This window comes from Argiope bruennichi, chromosome 4, assembly GCF_947563725.1.
Source record: "Argiope bruennichi chromosome 4, qqArgBrue1.1, whole genome shotgun sequence".
In the NCBI taxonomy this organism is placed as follows: Eukaryota; Metazoa; Arthropoda; class Arachnida; order Araneae; family Araneidae; genus Argiope; species Argiope bruennichi.
Window position 1 is genome coordinate 123,385,979 of NC_079154.1, and position 26,046 is coordinate 123,412,024.

The 26,046-nt window shown below is 30.1% G+C and overlaps 1 protein-coding gene across 1 annotated transcript; it reads right to left on the bottom strand.

Annotated features, from left to right (window-relative positions):
* Nucleotides 1–1,303: 1,303 nt before the first annotated feature.
* Nucleotides 1,304–25,237, bottom strand: LOC129966807 (protein ABHD11-like). Its single transcript, XM_056081381.1, has 6 exons — nucleotides 25,100–25,237; nucleotides 11,073–11,223; nucleotides 10,159–10,332; nucleotides 7,441–7,632; nucleotides 3,870–4,069; nucleotides 1,304–1,573 (listed from the first exon to the last, which is right to left on the bottom strand). Exons 1-6 carry the CDS (start codon nucleotides 25,105–25,107, stop codon nucleotides 1,435–1,437), a joined length of 864 nt encoding a protein of 287 aa, XP_055937356.1. The 5' UTR covers nucleotides 25,108–25,237; the 3' UTR covers nucleotides 1,304–1,434.
* Between the last annotated feature and the right edge of the window lie 809 nt (nucleotides 25,238–26,046).

A 26,046-nucleotide genomic window follows, 5' to 3' on the forward strand; every position in this document is an offset into this window, starting at 1 on the left:
TTCATGCGTAGGAGAAAGCTATAACTCAAATACATTATGCGCTAAATGCGTTCATAATGCCTAAATGCAGTACATGGCCTTCACCAAAATTATAAAGTTGAGAAATCCAACTATCTAATCAATTCAAATATAAGCTGTGCTCCAACTTGTTTTTCTTGTGTATATGAAACTGATAACTCCAAACACTACAAACAATCATATGGATTTTGGTCAGAATTAGATATCGATCCTATTTTGAACATAATCGGTTAGCAAGAAGATGTATTATTCCATGTAGATGTGTTAAATGGATATGGGATTTTTTGTCCAATACTATGAATGTATGCGCACAAAGAGCATACTGTACCGGCAGTCATCTCTAAAGTGCGATACCTACCGAAAAATAAAGCACCGAAAGTTATTTTACGTTGTACCGTCTTGCACAGGATTTGAAATAATCAACGGATTTAGATAACAATTCAAACTTTTATACACATAAAAGCTAATTGAAAACCGACTTAATTTAAAAACCCCGGAATGTTAAATACTGAATCTAATGCATCAACAATTGGCTTACTGATGATAAAGGCCCTCTCGGTTTTGATAAAGTATCGTATCGATGTATAGTGTAAGCCGACAGTGACGATGTATGCAAGAAATGCTGTTGCCACAAATGCAAACTCAAAACGAGCCACACGATAGAAATATTCGAGAAAATGAAGGAAAACATGAGCATTGACTTTAAATAAAATAATATACGTAATGCGACACATAATTAAAATAGTCATGATGTAACACTGCTCCTTGTGTAACAGGAAGATAGATGCACAAGAATATGAGAAGGAATATTAGTGATTGACCACTTTGTGGCTGGGAAGGGGGCTAACTGCCTCGAAGATGATGCCAGTTTGGTGAATCGACCAGTGTTATGGACGGGTTATGCTAAAGGCAGAAGTCGGCCACAACAAATTCTGTCGATGGCGCTTCGTTCAGTGGTAGCAGGGTGGTCGGGTGCACACAAGCTTTAATATAGTTTAAAAATAGGACAAATATGCTAATCAGTCAATTGGAAATGTAGGAGAAGCTATACTTTGTGCTTGACAACGCCTATTCAATAGTTCAGTCTATTATCATAATCGGTTAGGGCGCAAAAGAAATATTTTAACAGAAATTGTCATTAAATAATAGTAAAAGATGCTATAAAAATTCATATTTAAACAGAGAGCCATTTTCCTTCACTAATCTTAAGCAAATCACTGTCTATAACTATACCCACTTGCTAACAACTAGAGTTACTGTGAACAATTATAAAGAGAAAAATAACACCGATATACCATTTTCTTTATTACAGAATGAAAATGGGATTCCAGAGATTTATAACATTAAATAATGAATTTCATTCAAGCAGTAGCAAAAGAATCACAGTCGTTAATTTATTCTTCAGGAGGAATGTCTCTATTCTTTTAGCAGGAAGTTGAGGACAGTCTCCTTGAATTCAGCAGGGCAGTCGTTGTGGACTGTGTGAGTTGCCCCCTCAACGCCCACCAACTCAGCATTGGGAAACACCTTTTTGATAACTTCTTCATCCTTAGATCTGAAATTATAAGTTCATGAGTACAAGCATGAAGAATACACTATAATAAGTAGCACAGTAGGAATTGCACAATTTTCTCGGTTTTGATAAAGTTTTTTGGCAAATCACTGTCTTTTGGAATATAGTTAAGAGGGTGTCTATAAATCTGTTTACAAAATCAATGTTTTGTTTATAATTAAATGAAAAAAAAACAATTCAGAACTTTGTTTGACTTAATTTCATTTAATGACACTGAATCCTAATAAATCATATTGTGCAGAAACACACTCAAAGATTTTATACGATGAAATAGCTTGTGTACTTTCTGTAAAGAGCCCGATATAAAAGCAAATGAAGCAGAAAAACTGCCGATTTAAAATCAGTAATACATTTTAATTATGCTATTATATAAAAGTAAGTCACTACACACTTCCATACTTGTAAAAAATAAATTTTGTTCCTATGACATACAACCCTATGACATTTACATGACAACCCAAATCCTATATTATTTTTACTGAAATATGATTAATTTACTCAGGCCAGCAAAGTGATTATATCCAAGAATATAAAGGATTCTGCATCTTCAAATTGGATTGGATCAAGTTGAATTTATCCATAACCACCCACATATGTATTATGACGATGGTTGCAAATGGTGTGGTATACTCTCGATTACTACAGTTTCTGCTGTTTTGAAAGCATTTAATATAATAATGCAACTTATACAGGGTGTCCCATAAATATTGGGACAAACTTTAAGGAGAGGTAGGGGACATCACAAGGATTCAGATTTGCATAACAACCCGTGGTCCGAAACGCCTTCATTCGGCGCTAGATGGCATTGTTCACAGTAGCATATACGAAAGCAGGCCTGCAATCCCTCAGCCATTTGAGCTGCAATCGCTCGCAGAGGAGTACGGAACGTTTTACGAACACGGAGCTGGCAGATATGCACCTGATTTATGGATTGGCAGAAGGGACTGCAAGAGCGGCTGAAAGGTTGTATCGGGAAAGGTACCCACAGAGAGATGCAGCGGACCGCCGGATGTTCAGTAATTTGTGTGAATATGGGTCGTTACGAGGTAATAGAAATAGTGAGGGCAGGCCACGAGTGACTTTTACTCCCAGGATGGAAGAAAATGTATTGGATACCGTTAGAAGAAATCCGAGTGCCGGCGTACGAGCCGTCGCTACTGCCGTTGGATGATCTCAGAATAGTCTTCATCGTGTTTTGCAGCTTGAAGGCTTACACCCATACCATCTGCAAAGCGTACAATTACTGCTCCCCGCAGATTACCCACCTCGTGAACGTTTTGCACGGTGGTATCTCGATCAATGTTGCCAAGATGCGAATTTCCCATTTTATGTTTAAATGATGGATGAAGAGCATGATGTTACGCATAGTTAAATGATAGGATGTTCAACTAACACAATGCGCATTTATGGGCTGGCGAGAATCCCCATGGTATCGCATCTGCGGGCGATCGCAGCTCAAATGATTGAGGGATTGCAGGTCTGCTTCCGTATATGCTACTGTGAACAATGCCATCTAGCGCCGAATGAAGGCGTTTCGGACCACGGGTTGCTATGCAAATCTGAATCCTTGTGATGTCCCCTACCTCTCCTTAAAGTTTGTCCCAATATTTATGGGACACCCTGTATAGGACCAATAAAAACCAATAACTTGTGTCTATATATTTAATTTCCGTGCGAGAATGATATCCACAAAACAAACCTATGATGTAGTAAATTAAACTAACAAGTAGACAAATGAAAAGCAGTTGCCAGAAAAATGCAACAATTAGCACACGGTAAGAGGAATACAGTGATATTATATTAAATATTGTTTTCTTGTAATAATACGGAGACCAAAACATCAGAAATTTTTCAAAAGTTTTATGAAAGTGCAGCACAGTACTTAACAACAGTTCAAGTCTATCCTGCCGGAGATAGTTTATAATAAATCAAAATAAGTTTCTTTTCTGAAATCTGCCGTGAGAAATGACAATCTGTGTTAAAAGAACTTTTATCTTGATACTTTATCCTGATCTGCAATTATAGCTTGAATATGATTTTCCGTGCATACGCATAACATTGAAGATCTAGATTTAAAACGCACTGTTGGCTGAACTGATCTAATTTTATCAGCTCATTTTCTTTCCAACTGTTTTGTATTTATCATTGAAATACCCTTTTTTATGATTTATTATTATATATTTCAAAGCAAACTGTAAAAATCAATACTGAAAATAGAATTAATGGTCATAAAAACAAACAAACAAAAAGCTTTCAGAATAAGGTTCATTCTACTCACACTTGAAAAGGAGATAATTTCCCATATATGAAGCAGATTGGTCCTTCAAACACCCTCCCCTTCTCAGTTTCATCTGATTGTTCTGCGTTTTTTACAGCATTTTGCAAACCATTTATGTTGGATTTAAAAGTATATCGTCCGTCTTCAGTCTTCTTCAATGGAATCATGTAACCATTCTCATCGAATCGAACGTATTGTTTCTGGAATGAAGCAAAAAAAAAAAAAAAAAAAAAAAACAGTTACCTCCATGTAAAATATTAATTCAAAATATTCAAAATAAATTCAATAAAAGTAACAGCATTGTTTAATCTATAGTGAAACAAATAATTCCCTACAGATGGTTTAAATATTTTTAAGGAAGTTTATAAGATATCTGCAAATTTGAATAAAGATATATATATAATAATTCAAGGAAAAAAAAACTGTGCCTCGTGACTACTTCAAGTTAAAACAGAAAATACCCCTTTCTAGGGACATGGGAAGTATGCTTCCCACCAAATTCTTCAATCTTTGTATGAAGTTATCTGAGTTGGCATAAATTCTGACAAATTTTTCAGTAAGACAGAAACTTATATACTGCAATTTCTTATCTCACACAAAATGTGTGTCGTGGTTTGTTTCTTAATTGTTAATTAACCAAATCGATTAATTAATTAAATTAAATATATCTATATCAAATATCAAATGAATCACTTTTCTTAAACCAATCTCAATTCAAAAAATGTTTTAATATATACCATGATTAGAAAAAAATGGCCTTTTAAAGGGTTAACTAACCGATTTTTGATAAAGAAATTACCTTGATTATAATCAGCCATTGACCCATTAATATAAAAAAATAACTTATCAGTAATGCGAAAAGAAAAAAAACCAGTCATAAAAAATGGAAAAAAAATTAAAAAAAAAACTCTAGGAATTAATTGTTATCGTAAAACTTCCAATAACTGAAAAATTTCAAATTTTTTAGAATGAATGCGAAATATGGATTTCAATATATATTATTCATTATTCATCAAATAATTATTCAAAGATATGTGTATTTTTCAGCATTTTATAGATTAAAATACAAGACCGAAATATTTAGCAAATTTGTTTCAAATACTATTAATTATTCCAATTTTTTTTTTATTTAACTGGGAAATATACCATTTCGTGGGGTTGTGATTGAAAGTTCATAAGCCATGATAGGTACATCATAAGATAAAATGATGTGGTTAAAATCGAAGAAAGGTAAATGGAATACCGTTAGAGTTATCAAGTGATCTAGTATTGCGTAAATGTTCACTATTTAATAGATCATCGTACCCTTAGAAAAACCCAAAACGGTCTATTGGGATAAAATAAAATAGTAAAAAACTCATTAATGTATTCTAATTAATAAATTACTGGATAATATTCAATCATAGACACAATTTAACGGCATTATTATATCAATTCATGCGCATGGCAGTTTGGTCATGCCATTTGCGCAATAATTTTGTAACTTAGATCTTCAACTCTTACGTTAACATTTAAATCTCAACTTTATGCATGTTAATTAAAAATTTAATGTAGAAACTATCAGCATACGTAGAAAGCACAGAAATAAACAGTAATCCTGCAGAAATTTATGAATGGAAATGCATTCTTCCTCATGAGCTAATGTTTAGAACTGACTAGCCAGCAACGCATAGGAAGCGTTTTACTTATTTCTATATATGATGACAGTACCTACGCACGGTTCATTTGCAAGAATTACTCAAGCTTTTTACCATTCACAGTTATGAATGTTTCATGATTTCAATGCTTCGCAATCGAACAGTGAAAGCAGTTGGTGCGTTTGAGCCTTACGTTGAAGGATAAACGGTGGCAATACCAAGAGAGACTCAGCAAAGTTACTCTCCAGAATGACAATGCTATGTCACATATTCTCAAGACCGATCAAGGCATACTTGGAAACTCTAAAATGGGAGTTCTTATCCTACCTGCCGTACTTTCCAGACGTTGATCCTTCCGACTACCATATGTTTTGATTGATGGCCAGGTTTTTTAGCATTTCAGATTTCGTGAAGAAGTCTAAAAATGGATTGATTCATGGATCGACCCAAAGGACTCATCATTTTTTGGGAATGCTATCCGATAATTGCCAAAAAAGTAGTTGCTAGCGGTGGACAGTACTTTGAATCGTAAATAAATAGTCACTATTAAGAATAAAACCGTAAATTTTTGAAAAAACTGCAGAAGCAAAGTAGTACATCTTGTAATATCGGTTTATTTTTGTGTTGTAATAGTTTTTACATTGAATTTTGCATTATTTTGTATAATTTTAATACAAAATGTTAAGAATGACACCGAAGTAGTACTTAATTTAAATGGATTTTCATCATGGGAAGATAACTCCTTAATCCAGTTCGAAAACTTTCCGTCCAATGACGGACTCTGCAATGGAACAGAAAATTGAGGCTCCGGATCCATACGCCGCAATGCATCAAAAACCTTAACCTCTTAATATATAGGTATGAAAAATTGAAGCTCTAGTGCCTTATATGATGATGACCCGCAGTGGCATAGTGAGAGTAAGCGACGCGAATTATATAACATTTCTTTAGGTCTTAATTATTATCAGTAGCTTATGAAGTGACAAACAGCTCTCCACCATCGGTAATTTAATTTGCCTTTAAAAAGTACATACATTAATGTAGATCCCATGTTATGTATGTTCCCCCATATTTTGACATTCAGGGCCAAGATTGTTTCCTTGCTCTTCCTCTGGATGTTAAACTACTAGTGTTCTTGTCATCCGATGAGTGTTAAAAAATATAACCTTTTTTAAAAGTCCATACTTAGTTTTAAAGTGGATTGTTTGGATTGTTAGCCAGCCTAACATCAAAAACTAATACTTTAGTTAATAAGTAATCATCAAAGAAAAAACTTAGATTAAGTCTTACTCTTATTACATGTATTGAATCGTAAAAAAGATTATTTCAAACAGCTTTAAATCTTCCAAAAGCAGTCTTTAATAATATTTCTTATACAGTGACGATTCGAAATGTATCACATCAAAACAGGGATGAAAAACAAATATTTTCAAATTAACCTTTTTTTATATATATATCGAGAATGAATGCTCTTCTTTTCTTACGAAACAAAATTCATTATCAAGCGGATGTATTTATGTAACTGGAAACTAAATATCAGAATTCATATTCATAATTTGAAATCGAAAAAAAAATGTATGAAATTGGTTATAGAAAATTAAGTCAAATCCAATCAATTATAAATATATTTATAATGTAACAATTTTTTGAAAAATGTAACTTTTAATGAAAATAGTACTACGATTTTTGAAGAAAGCTGTTTTTATAAAAAATGTTTCCAATAATCGCTCTAATATGTGAAATGAAAATTGATTGTTTGTTTTTAATCGTATAAAATCAAGAATCGTTTACTAAGTGGAGGGGAAAATGTTTAACTAAAAATTAATGATTTTAGCTGAAAATTTAGATTTTATTTTTAATAATTTTAAAATAAGGCCCTAAAATTAGAAATGAACATATATTCTATAATAATTTAGGATAAATATGTGTCTTACTGCTTCTGGAGGTAAAGCTTCGATGATAAAATCTATGATGAAAAGCCTGGCGCTTTTTTCGTCCAGTCCGGTTGGCATCACTTCTAATGCTTTTCTCGCCAAGCCTATCTTATTATAGATCATCTCAATGATTTGTGCGTTGACTTTGCTGACAGTCATATCTTCTATGACAGCCTTTTCTACTCGCTCAGGCTATTGAGAAAAAAGTGGTATATTTGAAATAAAAAACGATAAAAGATCTTAGACAATTAAAATTTAAATAATATATGACAATCCAAATATATCCATTCTTTGACTAAATGATAAATCTTCACATAAACGTGTTACTTATGGTCAAAGATTATTTTGTTTACTCTTTAGAAAAACAAACGTTCTCTCAAAGAGTCAGTAAAAATATCCTCCAATATCAGTTGAAATTACCTTTTCTACTGATGGTCTAAGTTTCTTATACATGTTACGGGTAAACTATGAATCACCGGCATTCTAGTGAATTTCTAGGCATTGTATATAATGCCGGACAGTATTAGGCTAAGTACGAAATATGAGAATCATTACATACTTTCTTTAGGCATTGAGTATAGTATCTACGAATCCTATAGAATGATAAATGATGTTTAGGCAAAGTATAAAATATGAGAATCATTACATACTTTCTTTAGGCATTGAGTATAGTATCTACGAATCCTATAGAATGATAAATGATGTTTAGGCAAAGTATGAAATATGAGAATCATTACATACTTTCTTTAGGCATTGAGTATAGTATCTACGAATCCTATAGAAAGATAAATGATGTTTAGGCAAAGTATGAAATATGAGAATCATTACATACTTTCTTTAGGCATTGAGTATAGTATCTACGAATCCTATAGAATGATAAATGATGTTTAGGCAAAGTACGAAATATGAGAATCATTACATACTTTCTTTAGGCATTGAGTATAGCATCTACGAATCCTATAGAATGATAAATGATGTTTAGGCAAAGTATGAAATATGAGAATCATTACATACTTTCTTTAGGATTGTGTATAGTATTTACGAATCCTATAGAATGATAAATGATGTTTAGGCAAAGTATGAAATATGAGAATCATTACATACTTTCTTTAGGCATTGTGTATAGTATCTACGAATCCTATAGAATGATAAATGATGTTTAGGCAAGGTATGAAAAATGGTCCTGATAAGGCTATTATATAAATAATATGCATTTCACAAAAATACAAATGTTATTCTGAAAAAATAATGAGAGCGTTCATAAACAAATTTATTCAAAATACGAAAATAAAAATGAAAATTGCACAAATTTATTCCTTTCTTATAAGGGAAGCAAAATTTTCACATAAAAATTAAGAAGTTAAAATGAACCTACTTGTTGCGACATGGTAGGCTTGAAGGAAATTTTGAATGACATTTTTTACCTAAAGACATTTCATATTTTGACACTTCGTTTTATACATACATCTTAGAATTCCTGCGCTGCTTCGACTGGTCTGAGCCAGTTGCTTTTGATTGTAGAGAATTTTCGTGATCAGGAGTATCCTCAATTCTAAGCAAGTTCTTAGGGCATAAAGTGAATTGTGATCTCGTATATATTTGTGCGCAAAGTGCAACTGACAAAGTTTGAGCACGAGACTCGCGTTAAAAGTTACGTGCATTGCCATGTGATATTTGAAACGAATTGGAAATGCCTGAGGTGTGAGTTAAAAATCACGTATTTGCATATTCGAAACGAATCAGAGATGTATTTCATACTTTGTCGGTTTCTCATTTCAAATTCTAAAGAAGCCTTGGAAATGTGTGAAATACGAATCGTTTCATACATTGCCGGCTAATTTTAGGCATTGTATACAATGCCTAGGCATTCTATAAAATGTCCGATTTCATACTTTGCCGGTAACATATACATAAATTTGAAATACAATGCAGAAAAAATATACCATCTTAAAATTCCAATATATTCTATATATATTTTCGAATTTCGATGTCAAGATAAAATTTTCAGAAGAAAATAATTCTGGAATCTTTTTTCCTTCTGACAAAAGCTCTTAAATAGAAACAATCTTTTTTTTTTAAAGAAAACTCCCATTTAAAAATTTTCTATCTAGTAGCATGAAAAATCCATTCGACTATCACTTGTTATTTTTTTAAATTTACTATCCAGGCAGGTGAATTAGGTATTTCTTCTATACTATTTAGTTTCAAAACAGATAATTCGTTATTATTAGTATAATTCCTTACAAAATGTCACTGCAGAATATTTTACACATTTCAATGCTACAATTACACTAATTTATGTTTATTTTTCAGTGGTAAGCTAATTTTTTTCAAAAAAAAAAAAATTGAAACATGTATTATTAAGTAAAAGTCGGAACAGTCCGTAACATTTAATTCAAACAGAGGCATGAATATTGCTGGGTTCCCGATTATTTTGACACATATGATTATTTTATTTCTATACTGATTTTCGCTATTGTGTGGTGAAACTCCATTTTAAAAAGGAAATAGTTTCCATTTGGGGAGTTCTTCCTATAGCCATAACGTATCATGAAATTCTCGTAAAGTCATTCACTGGTTATATGGCGGTTTGTAACTTTCTCCAAACTATCAGCTTGAATTGTATTTGACAACACATAGTTATCCGAACAAAAAGAAAAAGAAAATATAATATTCAATAACAGGAATAAACAATCTTTTTTTTCTTTCTTATCTTACAGCTCTCAGAGCAGTCTTAATGCTGGTTATTCCTCCCATACTGTGCCCAATAAGAATAGCTTTAGGAGTCTTGATGGTGTCCATAAAGTGCAACAGGTCGTCTACATTGCAATCGAAATTGAATACGTCACTCCATGGACTATCTCCATGGTTTCTGGAATCCAACACGTACACCTGCAAAAATATTTTTATTTCTGTCACTAAATATTTGCATCTAAATTCAATATCGCATAAACAATCAAATTAAAATGTCCCTAGTCAAAAAAAATATGTAATTCTCAAGAATAATTTAATCAAAAAAAGTCCCTAGCTAAAACAATATTCAATATTTATTAGATTGGCATCTAATTGAAGGAAGTCCTTACTAAAAATTAAATACGTACTAGAATAATTTAATTAAATCAAGTTCCTAATTAAAGTAAAAAATATAAATTCACAGAATAATTGATGAAAGCAAGTCCCTAATAAACAAATATGTAAATTACAAGAATAATTTAATTTAAAAAATTCTTAATTAAACAAATTTGCAAATTCCAAGAACAATCTAATTAAAATAAGTCCTTAGCTAAACAAATAAGTAAATTATAAGAACAATTCAATAAAAACAAGTCTAATTAAAATATGCAAATATCAAGAATAATCTAATTAAAATAAATCTAACCCAGCTATATATGCAAATTCTAAGAATAATCTTATTAAAACAAGCCCTTAACTAACAAGTTTGTAAATTCCAAGAACAATCTCATTAAAACACTTTGAAAAGTTACTACAGAAAATGAACTGAGGCGATTTCTGAGAAAATTTCGTTTTAAATAATAAATGTTATTAAATGTATGTAAAACAATACATTAAGATTTGTTGGTTGGCATATGACAAAATAGTTTCGAAACTCTACGATATATGAATATACTCGCCTTTCGTTTTGTTGCATTTGCGACAGTCTTCGGAATGTCATACCAATACTCTTTTGAAGCTGTCAAGCCATGGAGGATTATGACAGGTGGTTTGTCTGTTGCACCGCCATCAGGCTCCACTAAGTTGTACACTAATGGTACAGGCTCGTATCTGAAACAAAAAGCGATAGAATGAAGTTATTATTAGAAAACTGGTACAGACTTCGAAATTCCAGCATAACTGAAAGTGAAATTCGATTTTTTTTTTAAATGAAAGTTGATTTTACAAAATGTTAATGAAAACTGTCATCAAAGATGGAGTAAAAATAAATGATGCAAAAGTTTACAACCAAAATTAAGTTTCAAAATGAAGAGAGGAAAAAGAAAAGAAAAATACACAATGATATTATTATTTTTTTGTTATTTACGAACATTTAGAGAGGAAAAAAAAAGAAAAAAAATATACAATGATATTATTTTTTTTTGTTATTTACGAACATTTAGAGAGGAAGAAGAGAAAAAAATATACAATGATATTATTTTTTTTTTGTTATTTACGAACATTTAGAGAGGAAGAAGAAAAAAATATACAATGATATTATTATTTTTTTGTTATTTACGAACATTTAGAGAGGAAAAAGAAAAAAATATATACAATGATATTATTATTTTTTTGTTATTTACGAACATTTAGAGAGGAAAAAGAAAAAAATATATATATACAATGATACTATTAATTTTTTTGTTATTTACGAACATTTAGAGAGGAAAAAGAAAAAAATATACAATGATATATTTTTTTTTGTTATTTATGAACATTTAGAGAGGAAAAAGAAAAAATATACGATATTATTATTTTTTTTTTGTTATTTACGAACATTGAGAGAGGAAAAAGAAGAAAAAATATAAACAATGATATTATTATTTTTTTGTTATTTACGAACATTTAGAGAGGAAAAAGAAAAAAAATATACAATGATATTATTATTTTTTTTGTTATTTACGAACATTTATATTTCTACACTCACAGTTTTCATATTTAAATTAACTTAATCATGTAATAATAGAAATATTTGAACAGGTCTGCGTTTCAAGGAAACATGACTTTAAGTAATGTGGCCTCATACTCAAATAAGGCACATGTCATTTTATAGCTAATTACACATTATCTTGTGAAATACTCCTCTATTTCTACCAAGTTTCTAAAATTCAACTATGTCGATGTGTATGATATCATTGTCATATGTCATGTGTATCATTGCACATGCCATCCTTTTTTAATGGATTGTGTTGATGTTTTATAGAACCAGACGTACCACTTACCTTTTAATTAAATATTGTCCTGCTCATCTTTGCAATATTACCTTTTCTAATCCTATTAACTTACGCTGAATTTCAAAATGAAAGACCTTCTCACGTGAGATTTAATTAATTTCATTGATGCGCCGCATTTGAGAATTGTCACTCGAGCATGAATCGACTCCATTCAGTGAAAGTTAAAAATCATTGCGACATATAAACTCATTGTATTTCATTACTGAATCAGTAAGGCAAAGAAGTCGAAATGCACTGTTCATTCTTTCAAATACATTGATTGACAGGCAACTTCTGTTTTAGAAGGTGACGTTTTTTTTTGTTATGTGGGGAGTCTACATGTGGTATTTATATATTTGTCGGCAATATTGTTTTGACGGGAAGACACAATAATCAGTAATATCCATAAAGCATTTATTGAATAGACTAAATATAGTATGATTAAAAAGATAACTAAAATTTTGATGCCAAATAAAAAGCTGTATTTTGTGAAATAAATTTAAGATGTCAGTTATTTGGCAGTATGATTTTGTAAAAAGAACTTAAAGCCGCTGGGCTGCACATGGTTAAAATATGCTTTAACATCAATCAGATTATAAACTTTATGCATATGGCTGAAGAGAGTAGTAATATCTTTTGCTGTTGCTATTATTTTACTAGCCGTCTATGGCGATGAATCGTTCACCAAGATATAGCTCTTTTATATTTAATTAAAACTCTTACTTATAGCTTAGTATCCGTCTTTACAACTGCAGATCATTTTTAAACAGCAAATTGTGACAGACATTTCAGAAGTGCCATTTTAGAGGCCTTGCATCTGTTCCATTTACAATGATTGTGAACCTTTCTAATGAAGTCAAGTCAAATAGCACCACAGTCCCATGCAAAATGTTGCTTGCTCCGTATCATTACGTTATTTTATGAATTGCCGTAAATCCATTTTCATATCCCTCATATAAAATTGCCTAACAATTCCAACATTAAAATAGTACGGGATATTTTACTTTTATTACTGTGTTGAAATATTCGATTAAAAGTTTAAGTATAGCATATACAATCTTTTAATATGCCGGATATATAGCTTATTGTCTTATAGAGTTTCCATTCATTGCAACATTTACCAATACTGCAAAGAATATAAATGGATATAAAAGAATGAATTGCAATCAATATAAAAGATGATGTTGCAAATAATATATAAAAAGACAAGCAGAATCTTCATTCCATAGCTTTCAACCAAGGAAGAAAATCTTGAGATTAAATACACGTGGAAACGTAGAAAGTGTTTATATTTCATTGCAACGATAAAAAGTACAAATAATGCACAAAAATATTTCCAAAAAATATCAAAATTTCACAAAAAAAATGGAAGATAGCTAAATTTATATAATTAAATTGAGGAAATTGTTTGAATTTCCAGGAAAAGCGAAAATTATTTTTATGTGATATTTCCGAGTGTTTATGAAAAAAAATGCCAAAATTTGGCTTAGTTTTTAATCAAAATTTTAAAAACTTTGCCAAATTGTACATTTTTTTTCGCCAAACTATATCCACGTTAAATTTGGCAGTTCTAATTCAGCGTTCAAGATAGAATGAACAAGCAAGCACAAATACATAAGGTTTTTAATATAAATAAAAATGCTTCATTTTTTTACTTATTTAAAAACTATAGGCCCCGTGGCAAAATTCTTTGAAAGTTACTGGATAATGAAATTTTTTCCCAAAGAAACGGCACGTGAAAAAAACTTTTTAAAAAACTTGGAATAAACAAACTTTTCTGTTATAACGCTTCATTTCTTTTTACATCAACGCTTAAAATATTTCCCAAATATATTATTTGGAAACAAAACATTTAAGTACTTCTTGCTCGTTAAATTAAATTTTTTAAAAAGAGACAGAATATTATAAGTCAGAGTTCTCACTTCACCATGCAATGATCTATTTCCTTTCCTGATCATTATCTGCCCCGAGGACAGATATCACTATTTTAACGCTCCGTCTGACCGTCGATGGTGGAATTACAGGAAGGAGAGGAATGTAGACAGCTTGATTATGATCAGTTATTAAAAGAAGCCGCAAGTCGTCCAATCAAGTTTGCAAGTGTCCGTTGAACGTTTACGCTTTAATTCTGATGTCTTTATATGGGCGCAAATAACAAAAAGAAATGAGGGAAAATTTATATTTATGGCAGATTTAAAGTTTCAGAGTGAATTCGCCAATACAATTATTTATTAAAAAAATTTGTCTCATGTTCTGGGTCGCTCTGGATCATACGTAGCAGGTCAAATTTAATTTTACGAAAAGATATAACAAAAACAAATACTTATGGTAAAATTTAAAGTAATCTGTGTTATTTTTAGTAGCATTTAAGAATAGTAATATTAAGAAAATATTAAGATTATTTTAAATATTACATTAAAATAAAACAAAAATTTTGTTCTTTATAGTAACAAGCATACTTTTAACCAAAAAAGTAAAATCCTGGTTGTTAAAATTTGCTTATCAAGAGACAATAATATTTCTTAGGTGCATGATTAAGATCTAGCCATTTGTGAAAGGATTTCTTGGAATATACAGCAAAATTAAGCTAAATAATCTTGTTTTGTATGAGTTGAAGACTAAATATGAAAGAGAATTAGTGCCAAAAAAATTTAAAAACCATTTTTTTTTTATTTAAAGGTTCATAGGAAAAACGTTTAATAATGAGGTAAACATAAAAAGTTCATGGAAATCAATTAAATATTCTTCAAGAAATCTAAAAGTTGCCAGTAAGAACAGTTTTTTGAGCTATGAAAACAGTTTCGATTTTGCATTTATAACGTTTACCACATTTAGTCCTCGGTCTTATAAACTACGTACAATTTTTGGGGACTTCGTTTCACCCATGATTCAATGGAAAATAATTTGAGTTGGATGGCATGCCGTCAATTCTGTAGAAACGTACTGTTACCAAAGCTGATGAAATGAATCGAATTCAGAGATTAGATCTTTATAATTTACTTTTCTTGCTAGTGTAAAATGAGTATTTGCATATTTTCTTGTTACGATAGACTGTCACTTTTAAAACTAAGCATTGTTGTTGCTTTAATTTTATTATAATAGTTTTTTTAACGAATTAAGTCACAATGTTTAATAAACGACACTATAAGACTTAAAATAAAATTCGCAATCAGAAAACTATTTGTTAAAGCTATTTTCTAAAGGAAAAATTCATTTCATCCTGGTTCCTTTATTGTAGTCATTGTTCGATGCAATATGAATGTTTTATCAAATTAACAAGCAATTTTTTTTTAATTCTTTATTTAATATCCATATAAATTATTTTTTATGCTCTATAATTTATTGATATTTCTAAAACTTCAACTCTTTAAGATCGTCATTTGTATAATTATTAACCCTAAATGATATTTCAATCAACATTGTGCAAAAATGGGCCTCTTTACAAATTTGATTAACTGACTGGCATTATTCATTTTTTTTTTAATTTAGCAAAATCCAGACTACAAAAAAAATAAGGAACGCAGGTAAAGGTTTGCTTCCTTTTATCATCATGCTTAAGGAAAGAGAAAATATTATGTAAAAAACACACGAATATTTTGAATGCAAAGAACTATTAATGCTCAGAGAATTTTTGTTAATCCATTTGATTTTTGTCAAATAAACGGAAGAAATAACGAGAAATGAAAAACAAATTTACACGTAGTTAAAATTGGTACAATTTCTGTACAATTTTAATGCTTTTAATTATTTTACTAGCATATAAAACGTATTCTAAGGAAGACTTTTATAAACTACTAACGAGTAACGAGTACTATCACGAGAGCCATAAAATGTGTTTGATAAAATGGCAAAAGGAATTATATGTTTTCATGTTTTGTTAAGGATAGATGGGGCTCATGAGAAGACAGATTCTGATAGCATGGAATGTTTTCAAATTTGAAGCAAAAGCTGCTTCAAATAATTAAATTTAATTCAGTTAAGTTAGTGTTCCGTCTTGAAGTAATATGAAAAGCAGTATGGAACAGATATTGCAATTGTAAGTCTTGATAAAAAAAAAAAAGTAGGATAACACCTGAGACCGCTATCCGACAAAGAAATCATCTCGTTTTATTCATATTCAGCAATGTGTTCTCAATATATTACTTGGAAAAAGCATTACTTGTAAAAAAAAAATGGCAAACAAAAAAATCATGGTGAAAAAATTGTTACCAAAAAAGTGATAATATTATTTACTTCTAAAAATACAAAAATAACTCACCTTTGTTCTATATATATTCACAGAATCATAATGGATTATTAGTAAATTTATTTGCCTTTCATGTAAAATAAAAATGTTCTAATAATAGTTCATTGAAAGGGAAAAAACTGAGCAACATTCAAGGCAAATTAAGTGTTTACAAGTCAGCATCGGTGTAGTTGTTAAGCAACTGTTTTTCCAGAGCTGAAATGTCAAGCATCTGTTCGTCTTTTATTTCCGGCTAATTTTTTAAAACTACTTTTCTCTTTATTTGTCATCCTGCATATAAATTGGATAAAAAATAAAATTAAAAATATTTTCTGCATTAATTCAATAATATAAACAAAACAATTTGTTATAAATTAGAGTGATAATTATTATTTTTTATTCTATCAAAAAATATAGTAAAAGTATAATCGTTTTCAATAAAATTTTAAGCGAAATAAAATAATTCAGCTTGTTTTTAAAAAAAATAGAATCTGCTATATTCTTGTATCTATTGAATACTAAAGGTGATTCGTTTGTTTTTTAGTTTCCATTGTCAATCTTTCTTAAAGTTTGATCCACAAATAAATAGAGAAAGGACTTATGTTATCCGTTCTTACAAACATTTGAAAATTCTTTTTCAACTTTTATTGATGCGATTGAAGCTATGTTATTTTCAATCTCATTTAACTCTTCCTTTTTAACGATACTTAAAGCTTATTTATATTGTCGCGTAAAAGACGTGGTAGCGAAAGATTCACCAATGAAGGATTTTTCATGTGTTTTTTACATTTCAGTCTCTGCAATGAATATTGATTTGATTTGTCTTTTAATTGCTGTATCCGGATGAGGATAAAATACATATATCTCTAAATTTTATATAAAAGTCTAATTTAATAATTTCTTGTTAAATCAATGCGTTCCCTCTTAAAAGAAACTTCTTACGATATTTCCTATTTTTAAATATCGAATCAATAACTAATACTTCAGTTTGATAATCAGCCCACGGAATAGTAATATTTCTACAAAAACACAACCTATAAGTTTTCATTTTTGAATATGCCAATAATTCGCATATCATTTTTAACATTTCAGAGAAACTACGCCTGTAAAATAAATAAAAACTTGTTGAAGTTATTTTGAATACTAATTTTAACCACATGTTAAGAAACATGAATGCGCTGATGCAGGCTGATAAGTGATCCTTTTTCCTGAATACCTTTTCTTAAAATGAGCAGATTTCCTGATTTTAAATCTGGGATACAAGCAGAGAAGTGAGATAGAAAATGTGGCACGAAAAAAAATATATAAAATGAGTAATTAAAAAATTAAATAGTTTTTGTATAATGTTTAAAAAAAAGAGAAAGAAATTTAAAAAAGAAAATGTATATATTTTTTCTCTATTTTTATTATTTTGCTTTTAGATTGGTCAAGATGGAAAAGACGGTGACCATATTCTCTACGTGAGTAAAAAGTTCTGATGGAATATTCTTTTCAGAAAAGTTTTCATTAAATGTTAAATTTAGCTATTTTTTTAAAATCCTTGACAAGAAAAAATAAATAAATAATCGTTCCAATTTTATCGAAATCGGGGCGAATTTAAGACCCATTTTCAGTCTTGGGTACTCATTCTAATTACAAGATATCTGATATTTTATAATAGTTTGCAAAATATAACGAAAATATAAGCAAAAAAATGAAATGAATTAATGTTTTTATGTATCTGAAATTTATTCTTTTCTTATGATTAGTTCAAGTTTGTAAAAAAATATAAATTAGCATATTGAATTAAAATTCTATAAATATTATATGACTATCCAAATGTTCATGAAATTGTATCGATTAAATTTTCAGCAATATAAATATGAATAAACAAAAAATCATGGGAAATGCTAGATTTATTACGAATTGTAGAAATAGTCACAGTTTTTTCAAGAACTTTATAGTAAGAATTTCCTTTTTGAGAGAATTATTTTCATTTTACTTTCGACTTCCATTATTCATACTTCAGTCATTCAAAGGAATTAGAGCCATTTTTTTCTTTTTAACTATGTATACATGTAATGCCATCTCTTAATCTAATTTAAAATCTAATTAACTTCCAAATTTTTATCTTAATTTAGTCCATTTTAACTTTATTCTAAATTGTTCTCTTATTTCCGGATCCAATTCCCACTTTTTTATTTAATTTTACAAGCTCTCTAGAAAACTGATGAATTAAACATTTTCTCACTCCCCGAACGATGCACTAAAGCTTGCAATCCTAATCCCTAATGCTTACAACAATCTTTTAAAGATACATATGGATTCCCTTACCTATGTCGACATGTGTAAAAGAAAACCCCATCAAAATCTCATAGTAAAATCTTTGAAGCGAAAAAAATTTCATACACCTTTGTTCTTGTGTCAAGATGTAGATTGACATATCGCTGATCGCATTTTCTATGTACAAATTATGCATCCAGCGTAGAAATAAATCGAAGTTAAAATTCCAAAAGTTCCATCTTTCCGGTTGCGCACTGTTAAAATATGTTTACATACATACATTATATATATAATGAGTATACACATTATATATGGTTACGGATTTCACCGGGTTCGCCTGCAGTGGGTGAAAACCCATTCAACAGGCCTCAGTAGAAAACAACAACGACGTTTATTAAATATAAAGACATAAATGACAAATACAAAGGCGACTGTTATATACAGCCGAGACGTACACACAGAACAGCACACTACAGCAAACTTGTAGCCCACAAACAGTAAACGATGACAGCACAAAAGTGGTCAGACAGAATACAGCAAGATAGGGGATCCTCGGAGCTTCGCTCTACGGTCTCTCCAAACCGTTGAAGTTCTCAATGTCTCCTCGCTTTAGCTGTATGCAACAGCCGACTCACTACCACACGACTGGTTACTCCACACACAACACGACATTGCTTCCACAATAGACAACAGGACTCGGCACACAGCTCAGTTCAGCAATAGCTGGAGTTCCACACAACGCTGGTACTCCGCCGTAGCTTTGCTATCCTCTCGAAGCCTCGTTACTTGTCTACAGTTCTGATCTTGGTTCACTGCAGCTTGAGACTGCCAGCCTTTTGTAAATCCCGGGAGGCGGGCCGAGAATCTTCTAGGCCAATCAGGCGTTTCTCGGTTCCTAATCGGATCGTTAAAATTCTCAAAGTTTCCAGCACTATCTATTTTGTCACCAAAGTCGTCAAATTCGTCGCCAGATGGTAGCCAAGATTGTCGCCAAGCTCTGAGATCACTGGCTCGGCACCCGAGCAGCATCCAATACAGATGATTGTAAATCAGTCTTTCTGGTGATAGAACAAACCGTGCTGGAAAGCAACTTTACAGGCATGTAACAATATATAAAGAATTTGAATAAACTCAAAGCTTCTTGAATCATGGAATCTCAGAGGGAAATTTTGTAGTGTTCAATATATATTTTGTTATTTTTCAGCATTAGTATTCGAAACAATACCTTAATTCATAAAAATTTGTCAAACAACTGCATTAAATGAAGTTGGGACCATCGTGTAATCAGGAAACCAATCTCTATTTTGGGAATTTCATGTTAATCGTTCCAAACATCTGCTTGTAGTTTTTGCGCAAAACTGAGCTATCTGTGATCCATTAAATTTTAGAGGACATGTAAAAGATTATGCATTTTTATAAATGCGTCATTATAATTTTTTGTGCAATTTTATTGAAAATACAACAATTTTTTAAAATGTGTGCTTTTAAAGTGTTTTCCCATTGCATGACGGAGCTCATTTAGTGACTTGTTTGCATGTCTTATTTCCAATTATAAACGTGTATTGGAAGTTGAGGGAGTCGTTTTCAGCTGAAAAAAGTTGCGATTAAAAATTCATCTTTTAATCATATACGAAATGAAATTTTTGGTAATTAAAAATTATTTTAGTGTAGAAACGACTCCTAATCTGAAGATATTTTGCTGCGAGTTTGCAATCGTGTTCCAGAATTTTCTGATTGAGATTACAAATCTGCACAAGCGACTTGTTTGAAATAAACGTTTTCATAATCATGAAACGTTTACTTAAGCATTTTATTCTAAAATATATAAAACATACCATAGTTGTCACTGCATTATGCATTCGTATCTTTACTCGAAGATGAACGAATAGAAAATGCAGACAAAAATATTCGTGCTACGTTTGATGATAACGCACTATTTTGTCATTTATTTGCAAATTTCCCGCACCCTGGATTTTTAAGTAAAGATCCAACACATTAAAATAATAAATAACAGAAAAATAATGAACACTGAAAAAAGCTTATTTGTCCTGTAAAACTATATGGTTCATTGAAAATTTAAATTACTTCTAAATAACAAGTGGCTACAAAAAAATTAATAATTAGATTCATCATGAATTTAAGAAAGTGGTGGTTTCCTGGTTGAGTTTCGGACACATAATTGAAGAACAGAAGGCTCAAAATTCGATTTTAGAAAAGATTCACTGTGTATGGAATCTTGCACCAAATTAAATCTGTCATCATAAAGTTAAACACCCTCCTGCTGACTGTTAATGGAATTTTGGAGTATAGAGTATTGGTTCACTTTTGCCATTGACCTCGGATCAATGATGCGATCTTACGATATTCGTTCAAGAGTAACGTTCAAAAGTTTGGTGTTTCAAAATGAATAGACTCTCGTGAATTCTGGCTTCCACTGAGCAGTTCTTTTTTTGTAATAATTTATTCCTTATAACCTTTACTTATATCAAAAGACTTTAGTGCAAAATGTGGTCATTACAATGAGGCAAATTGTTAAAGGGTTAAATGAAAATTAAAATTTCATCCTCCCCCATTTTCTTTCTCATTAACAAGTTACGTACACAAGAACTTGCAGGTATACTCATCTTCCTTACAATAATTCCTTTGCTATTTCAAATCCTATGAGAGTTACTCGATTTGTCAGGGGCACAAAATAACATAGGCAGAGTGTTACATCCATATGTAAGTTTCTGAATGATAAGTAACTTTATGCTTTAAGGATCATAACAGAAAATGTTCCGAATTTTCCTAAAACAGTGTCATTGCTACTTGATTTTCTGAGACGAATCTACTTAATTGAAGCATGTCCAATCACTTTCTCTCAACATTGATATACTTATTCTTTTTTTAATAAATTATTTCAATTTGTTAAAAAGTTGATGATTATTTAAATTACATTCTCTAATTGAAGAATGACCTCGGTGGTCTGGCAGTAAAATCTCTTTTTCGAAGGGTTCAGGTTCGAGACTCGATTCCACTTAAAAACCACCGTGGAAGCAGGTCTGGGGTACGCTAAATCAGTTGGGGCCAACCGGCTTCCAGCTGATGAGGAGTGGAAGCTTGGACAGGAAGGGGTGCCAGCTCAGATGTCGTCATCATCATTTGATGGATTTTCAAAATTAGGAGGTCTGTCCAAAATAGCCTTAATGTTGCTTAAAAAAACGGAGCATTAATATAACTAAACTAACTCTAATTGAAGAAGTCATTTTTAACATTAATTTTGTAAATTTTTTTTATTATAAATTCTTATGTTAGAAGTTGTGTGTTTTAAGTAAAAGAAAAGTTCTGAATATTGGCTAGCTCATTTCCAATTGATATCATGCTTTTACATGGACTTTAAAACAAAAAAACAAACACATTTTATCATTAAAAAAATCTGAAATATTTTAAAATACATGTGGAAGAAAACTGGTACATCAAAATAGTAAAAGACAAAGGGAGAAATAAAAATTTCCTGTAAAAAATAATGGTGGTTTAACTGGCAAAATACTATTTATAATTTTTTTAAATAAACGCGCTGATAATACTAAACGTTGTATCTTTAATATTTCTGTGTAAAAAAAATCAGTCAAGTTTAAAATAAGTTAACCCTGCGGAGATAACAATAGTTCAAAATGTGAAAAGTAAGAATTTAAATTCATTGATAGAATCGGAATAATCGACTGCAATAACATTGACTTTACTATAAAATGCTTTCGGATTTTCAGATAACCTTGACGAGGTTCATATCATTATTTACTCACGTACCCAAACTGACCTTTACCATTCCAAATACTAATCCCGATAATATGCGAAAATATATTTGTTATTTGACAATACAAAGGTTAATTTGAAATTAAACGAACAGAGAGTCAAACAATTATCTGAATAATTAAGACACAAAAAGGGGGGTTCTAAATTTTAATCTCTGGATTAAAATTAGTATTGAACGCATTAGGGATCCTATTTAAATTCAAATGCAAGCATTCAACAAAGACATAATTAACTGAATCAAGGTCAAAACTCTCCAAAATGCGCCAAATTTAAATTTTCAGCTGCATTTGGTATTTTTACTCGTCCGTTTCAATAAACTGGAAGCATTGTTTTTAGGACTTTTTCTATATTTTTCGCAAATACATTTCTTATAATGACTAGCTAAAAATATGCAATCAAGCATTCTTGATTCTAATCTCTATATGAATCAGAATGACTTGACATGTATATTTTACAAAAGAATAAAGATTTTTCTATGGCATCTTAAAATTCGAAAATACTTTCTTTTCAATGATGTCAGATTGATAATTGTGATATTTTTTCTCTCAAATTTTTATAAATTTTCAAAATTTTATTATTGTTTTCCAACACATATAAACATTTATTTTTACTTCACGGGTTGAATAAAGCAGAATAATTAAAAGTTTATACAATTATTTTTTAAAACTCGAATGTCATTAAGCAGGTAAATAAATATGTTGCTTTCTTTAATTACAAAACACAAAGAAGAAAGTAGAATATAAATTTAGGAATACTTCTTGTCTTTAATTTATTTTATTCAAAATTTAAAACATATCTATGTGATTTAGACAAAATTCAAAAAACCACATTCATCTAAATATGCACGGCTGATTCTAAATTATTTTGTCCAGATATATATAAATAAATTCCAATACTTTTTTTAACGAAACATTAAACTGAAATTTTCAATGTAAATTCTGAATTGTAAAACGCATAATTGCATTAATAATTAAATTGTTCGTTTTTTCAACTCAATTTCGTTATTTAAAGTTCTTGAAGTGTTTATTTAAATTCATTCTTTTTTTGTGTTTGTTGGTTCATTAAGCTTCAAATGTTAATTTATTCCCGTTTAAGAAATTACTATTCCTTATAAGCCGGTTGCACACATTCATTTTTTTGAATTTGTATTATATTATAAACCATTTTTAAACTAAGATGAACAGTTGAATCCTTGTTACAAATCCATTCATATAAAATAGATTTTTTGCTATTAGCAGATTTAATTGGTATGTTAAATTGGATTTTAGAGTCCAAAATAATCTCTAATCCTTTCAGATGCTTTTAAATCTGTCATCAAACTAAACTGTACAACTTTTGCTTTTTGCTCCTATTCCAATGGAATGTAGAGTTTCAATCATATTCTTCTGACGCTGACGTAAAATAGCGTTTAACCTCTTCATTGTCCGTAACGCGTCTAGCGCGTTCTACTTCTGCAGGGCGGCCGTAACGCGCTTCAAGCGTTGTTCAACATTTTTAAAAGTTTAAAACGCTTTGTAATTGTTTACTTGTTTGAGTTTTTATTTTTGTTTGTTCTAATACGGCGAAAAACAGAGGAAAAACAGAAATTTTCGTTGGTAGGAGAGGACGTCGAAGGGGTTAAAGAAATAATAGAGCAGGATGTCCATCTGTCCTTTATTTCGTATATCATATTTCACTTTTCTCATTTTTATTTCATAATTCTTTCATTTCAAATTAAGAATTATCTTAATTTTCAAAATTAAGCAAAATGTCTCTTTATATTATCGTCGTTTAAGATGAATTAAATTAATCATGTTTGACAATAATAAAAATACTTGTGATTTTCAGAGGAAATTATTTTCGGCATAAAAAAAAAAAAAAACTAAACAGCAATCAAAGATCCTTTACTCTTAAAATGCTGGATGCATAAACAGTACATTCATTAATTTATCTGCTTTTAAAATAAATAAACTGAATATAAAGAACATTTAAATTATTATTTTTCAAACTTAAGAAATCTTCAAGAGCGCTTTAGGGTAACCCCCCCCCCACAAAAAAAATCCGAAATCTTTTATCGCAGTTTATATGCACATATATACATATATAAAAAAATAAAACAAATGTGACGTTTTAATCATCGAAATTCTTGAAAAATGAAATATTTATTATCAATTTTGTAAATCTCGATTATATTAGAACTTTTAATATTTAAAAAAAAATCTAGGCGTGTTTTTTTAATTAGTATTTATTCCTGAAGAATAAAATAAAAATATGCTCTCGAATAAGACCCATTTTAAAGTGGAAATCCAAAGGTTCAGAAGTTATAAATTAAACCAATCATGCAGAAGTAACACTCAATCGACACTTTAAAAATGTCGCATTGCATAATTAAGTTTCTTTTATTTATTTAGTCAAGAAAAAAAAATACAAAATGCATAAAACTCATACTAAATAACAAAAATGCTCTAAAACTTACTTCGTCATGATTTAATATGCGTTATTATTCAGAGGAGCAGTGGTCCAAAACGACAGCCTTCCTCAACAGTAGGCGGGAGACTGAGTCAAGGCTGATTTATGTATTTGTTATCCGCTCATTTTATCGCGGACAATTGACAGTGACGCGTGGAAAAGATAAGAAAAATTACACCGACAAAGAAATAGGAAAGTGCTTTTTGAATATAACTAAAATAAAGAAAGAAAATAAAGGGAAAATGTAATAGTCTAGTTAATGGTGACTAAAATGTTATTCAAGCTGTTCAACCTTGAGAAGGCAAATTTAACTTGGAAATGAGTTATCTATTAAATATGCAAAGAACTTGATTTTCGCTCTCTCGCGATAAAATGCAATAGTATAAATAAATTTAGTTTTCAGTTTTAATCACATTTACCAGATTATTAACAACTCTATAAATATTAACTACGTTATATATAAAATTTTCTCTAAATTACGCAAAGGATATAGTTTCTCTAAAACTTTATGGCAAACTATTAATAAGCTTTCAATTACAAGGTTAACTCACTTTTTAAGCTTGATCTTTTTTTTTTTAATTTCCAAAAATTAGTAAAATCTTTGGATATAAAGACAAATTTCTGTTAATAATTAATTTCTGAATGAAATAAGTTTTTATGCATTTATTTTTAGCAATGAAAGTATTTTTTACATTTTGTAATATCTATTGGATAAATTTTACGAAATTGCATTTATTATTTTTTTTTCATTATTCTTCTAAAATATTGATTACAAAACAGAGCATTAAAGGCTGCACTAGTGTTTAATTTTTGACAAATTATGCTGTGTTTTCATGTAATATTTTAAAGAATTTAAAATGTGTTCAAAACTATGAAAAATACTCTTCTTACAAATATAATGATCCAAAAAAATTTTAACAAAATATTAATTAACGTATTTTATAGATAATATGT

Coding starts and splice junctions, on each gene's coding strand:
- LOC129966807 (XM_056081381.1), bottom strand. Junction 10,333..11,072: donor CAAATGCAACAAAACGAAAG/GCGAGTATATTC, acceptor ATATTTTTGCAG/GTGTACGTGTTGGATTCCAG. Junction 4,070..7,440: donor AAGCTTTACCTCCAGAAGCA/GTAAGACACATA, acceptor GCTTCATTCCAG/AAACAATACGTTCGATTCGA.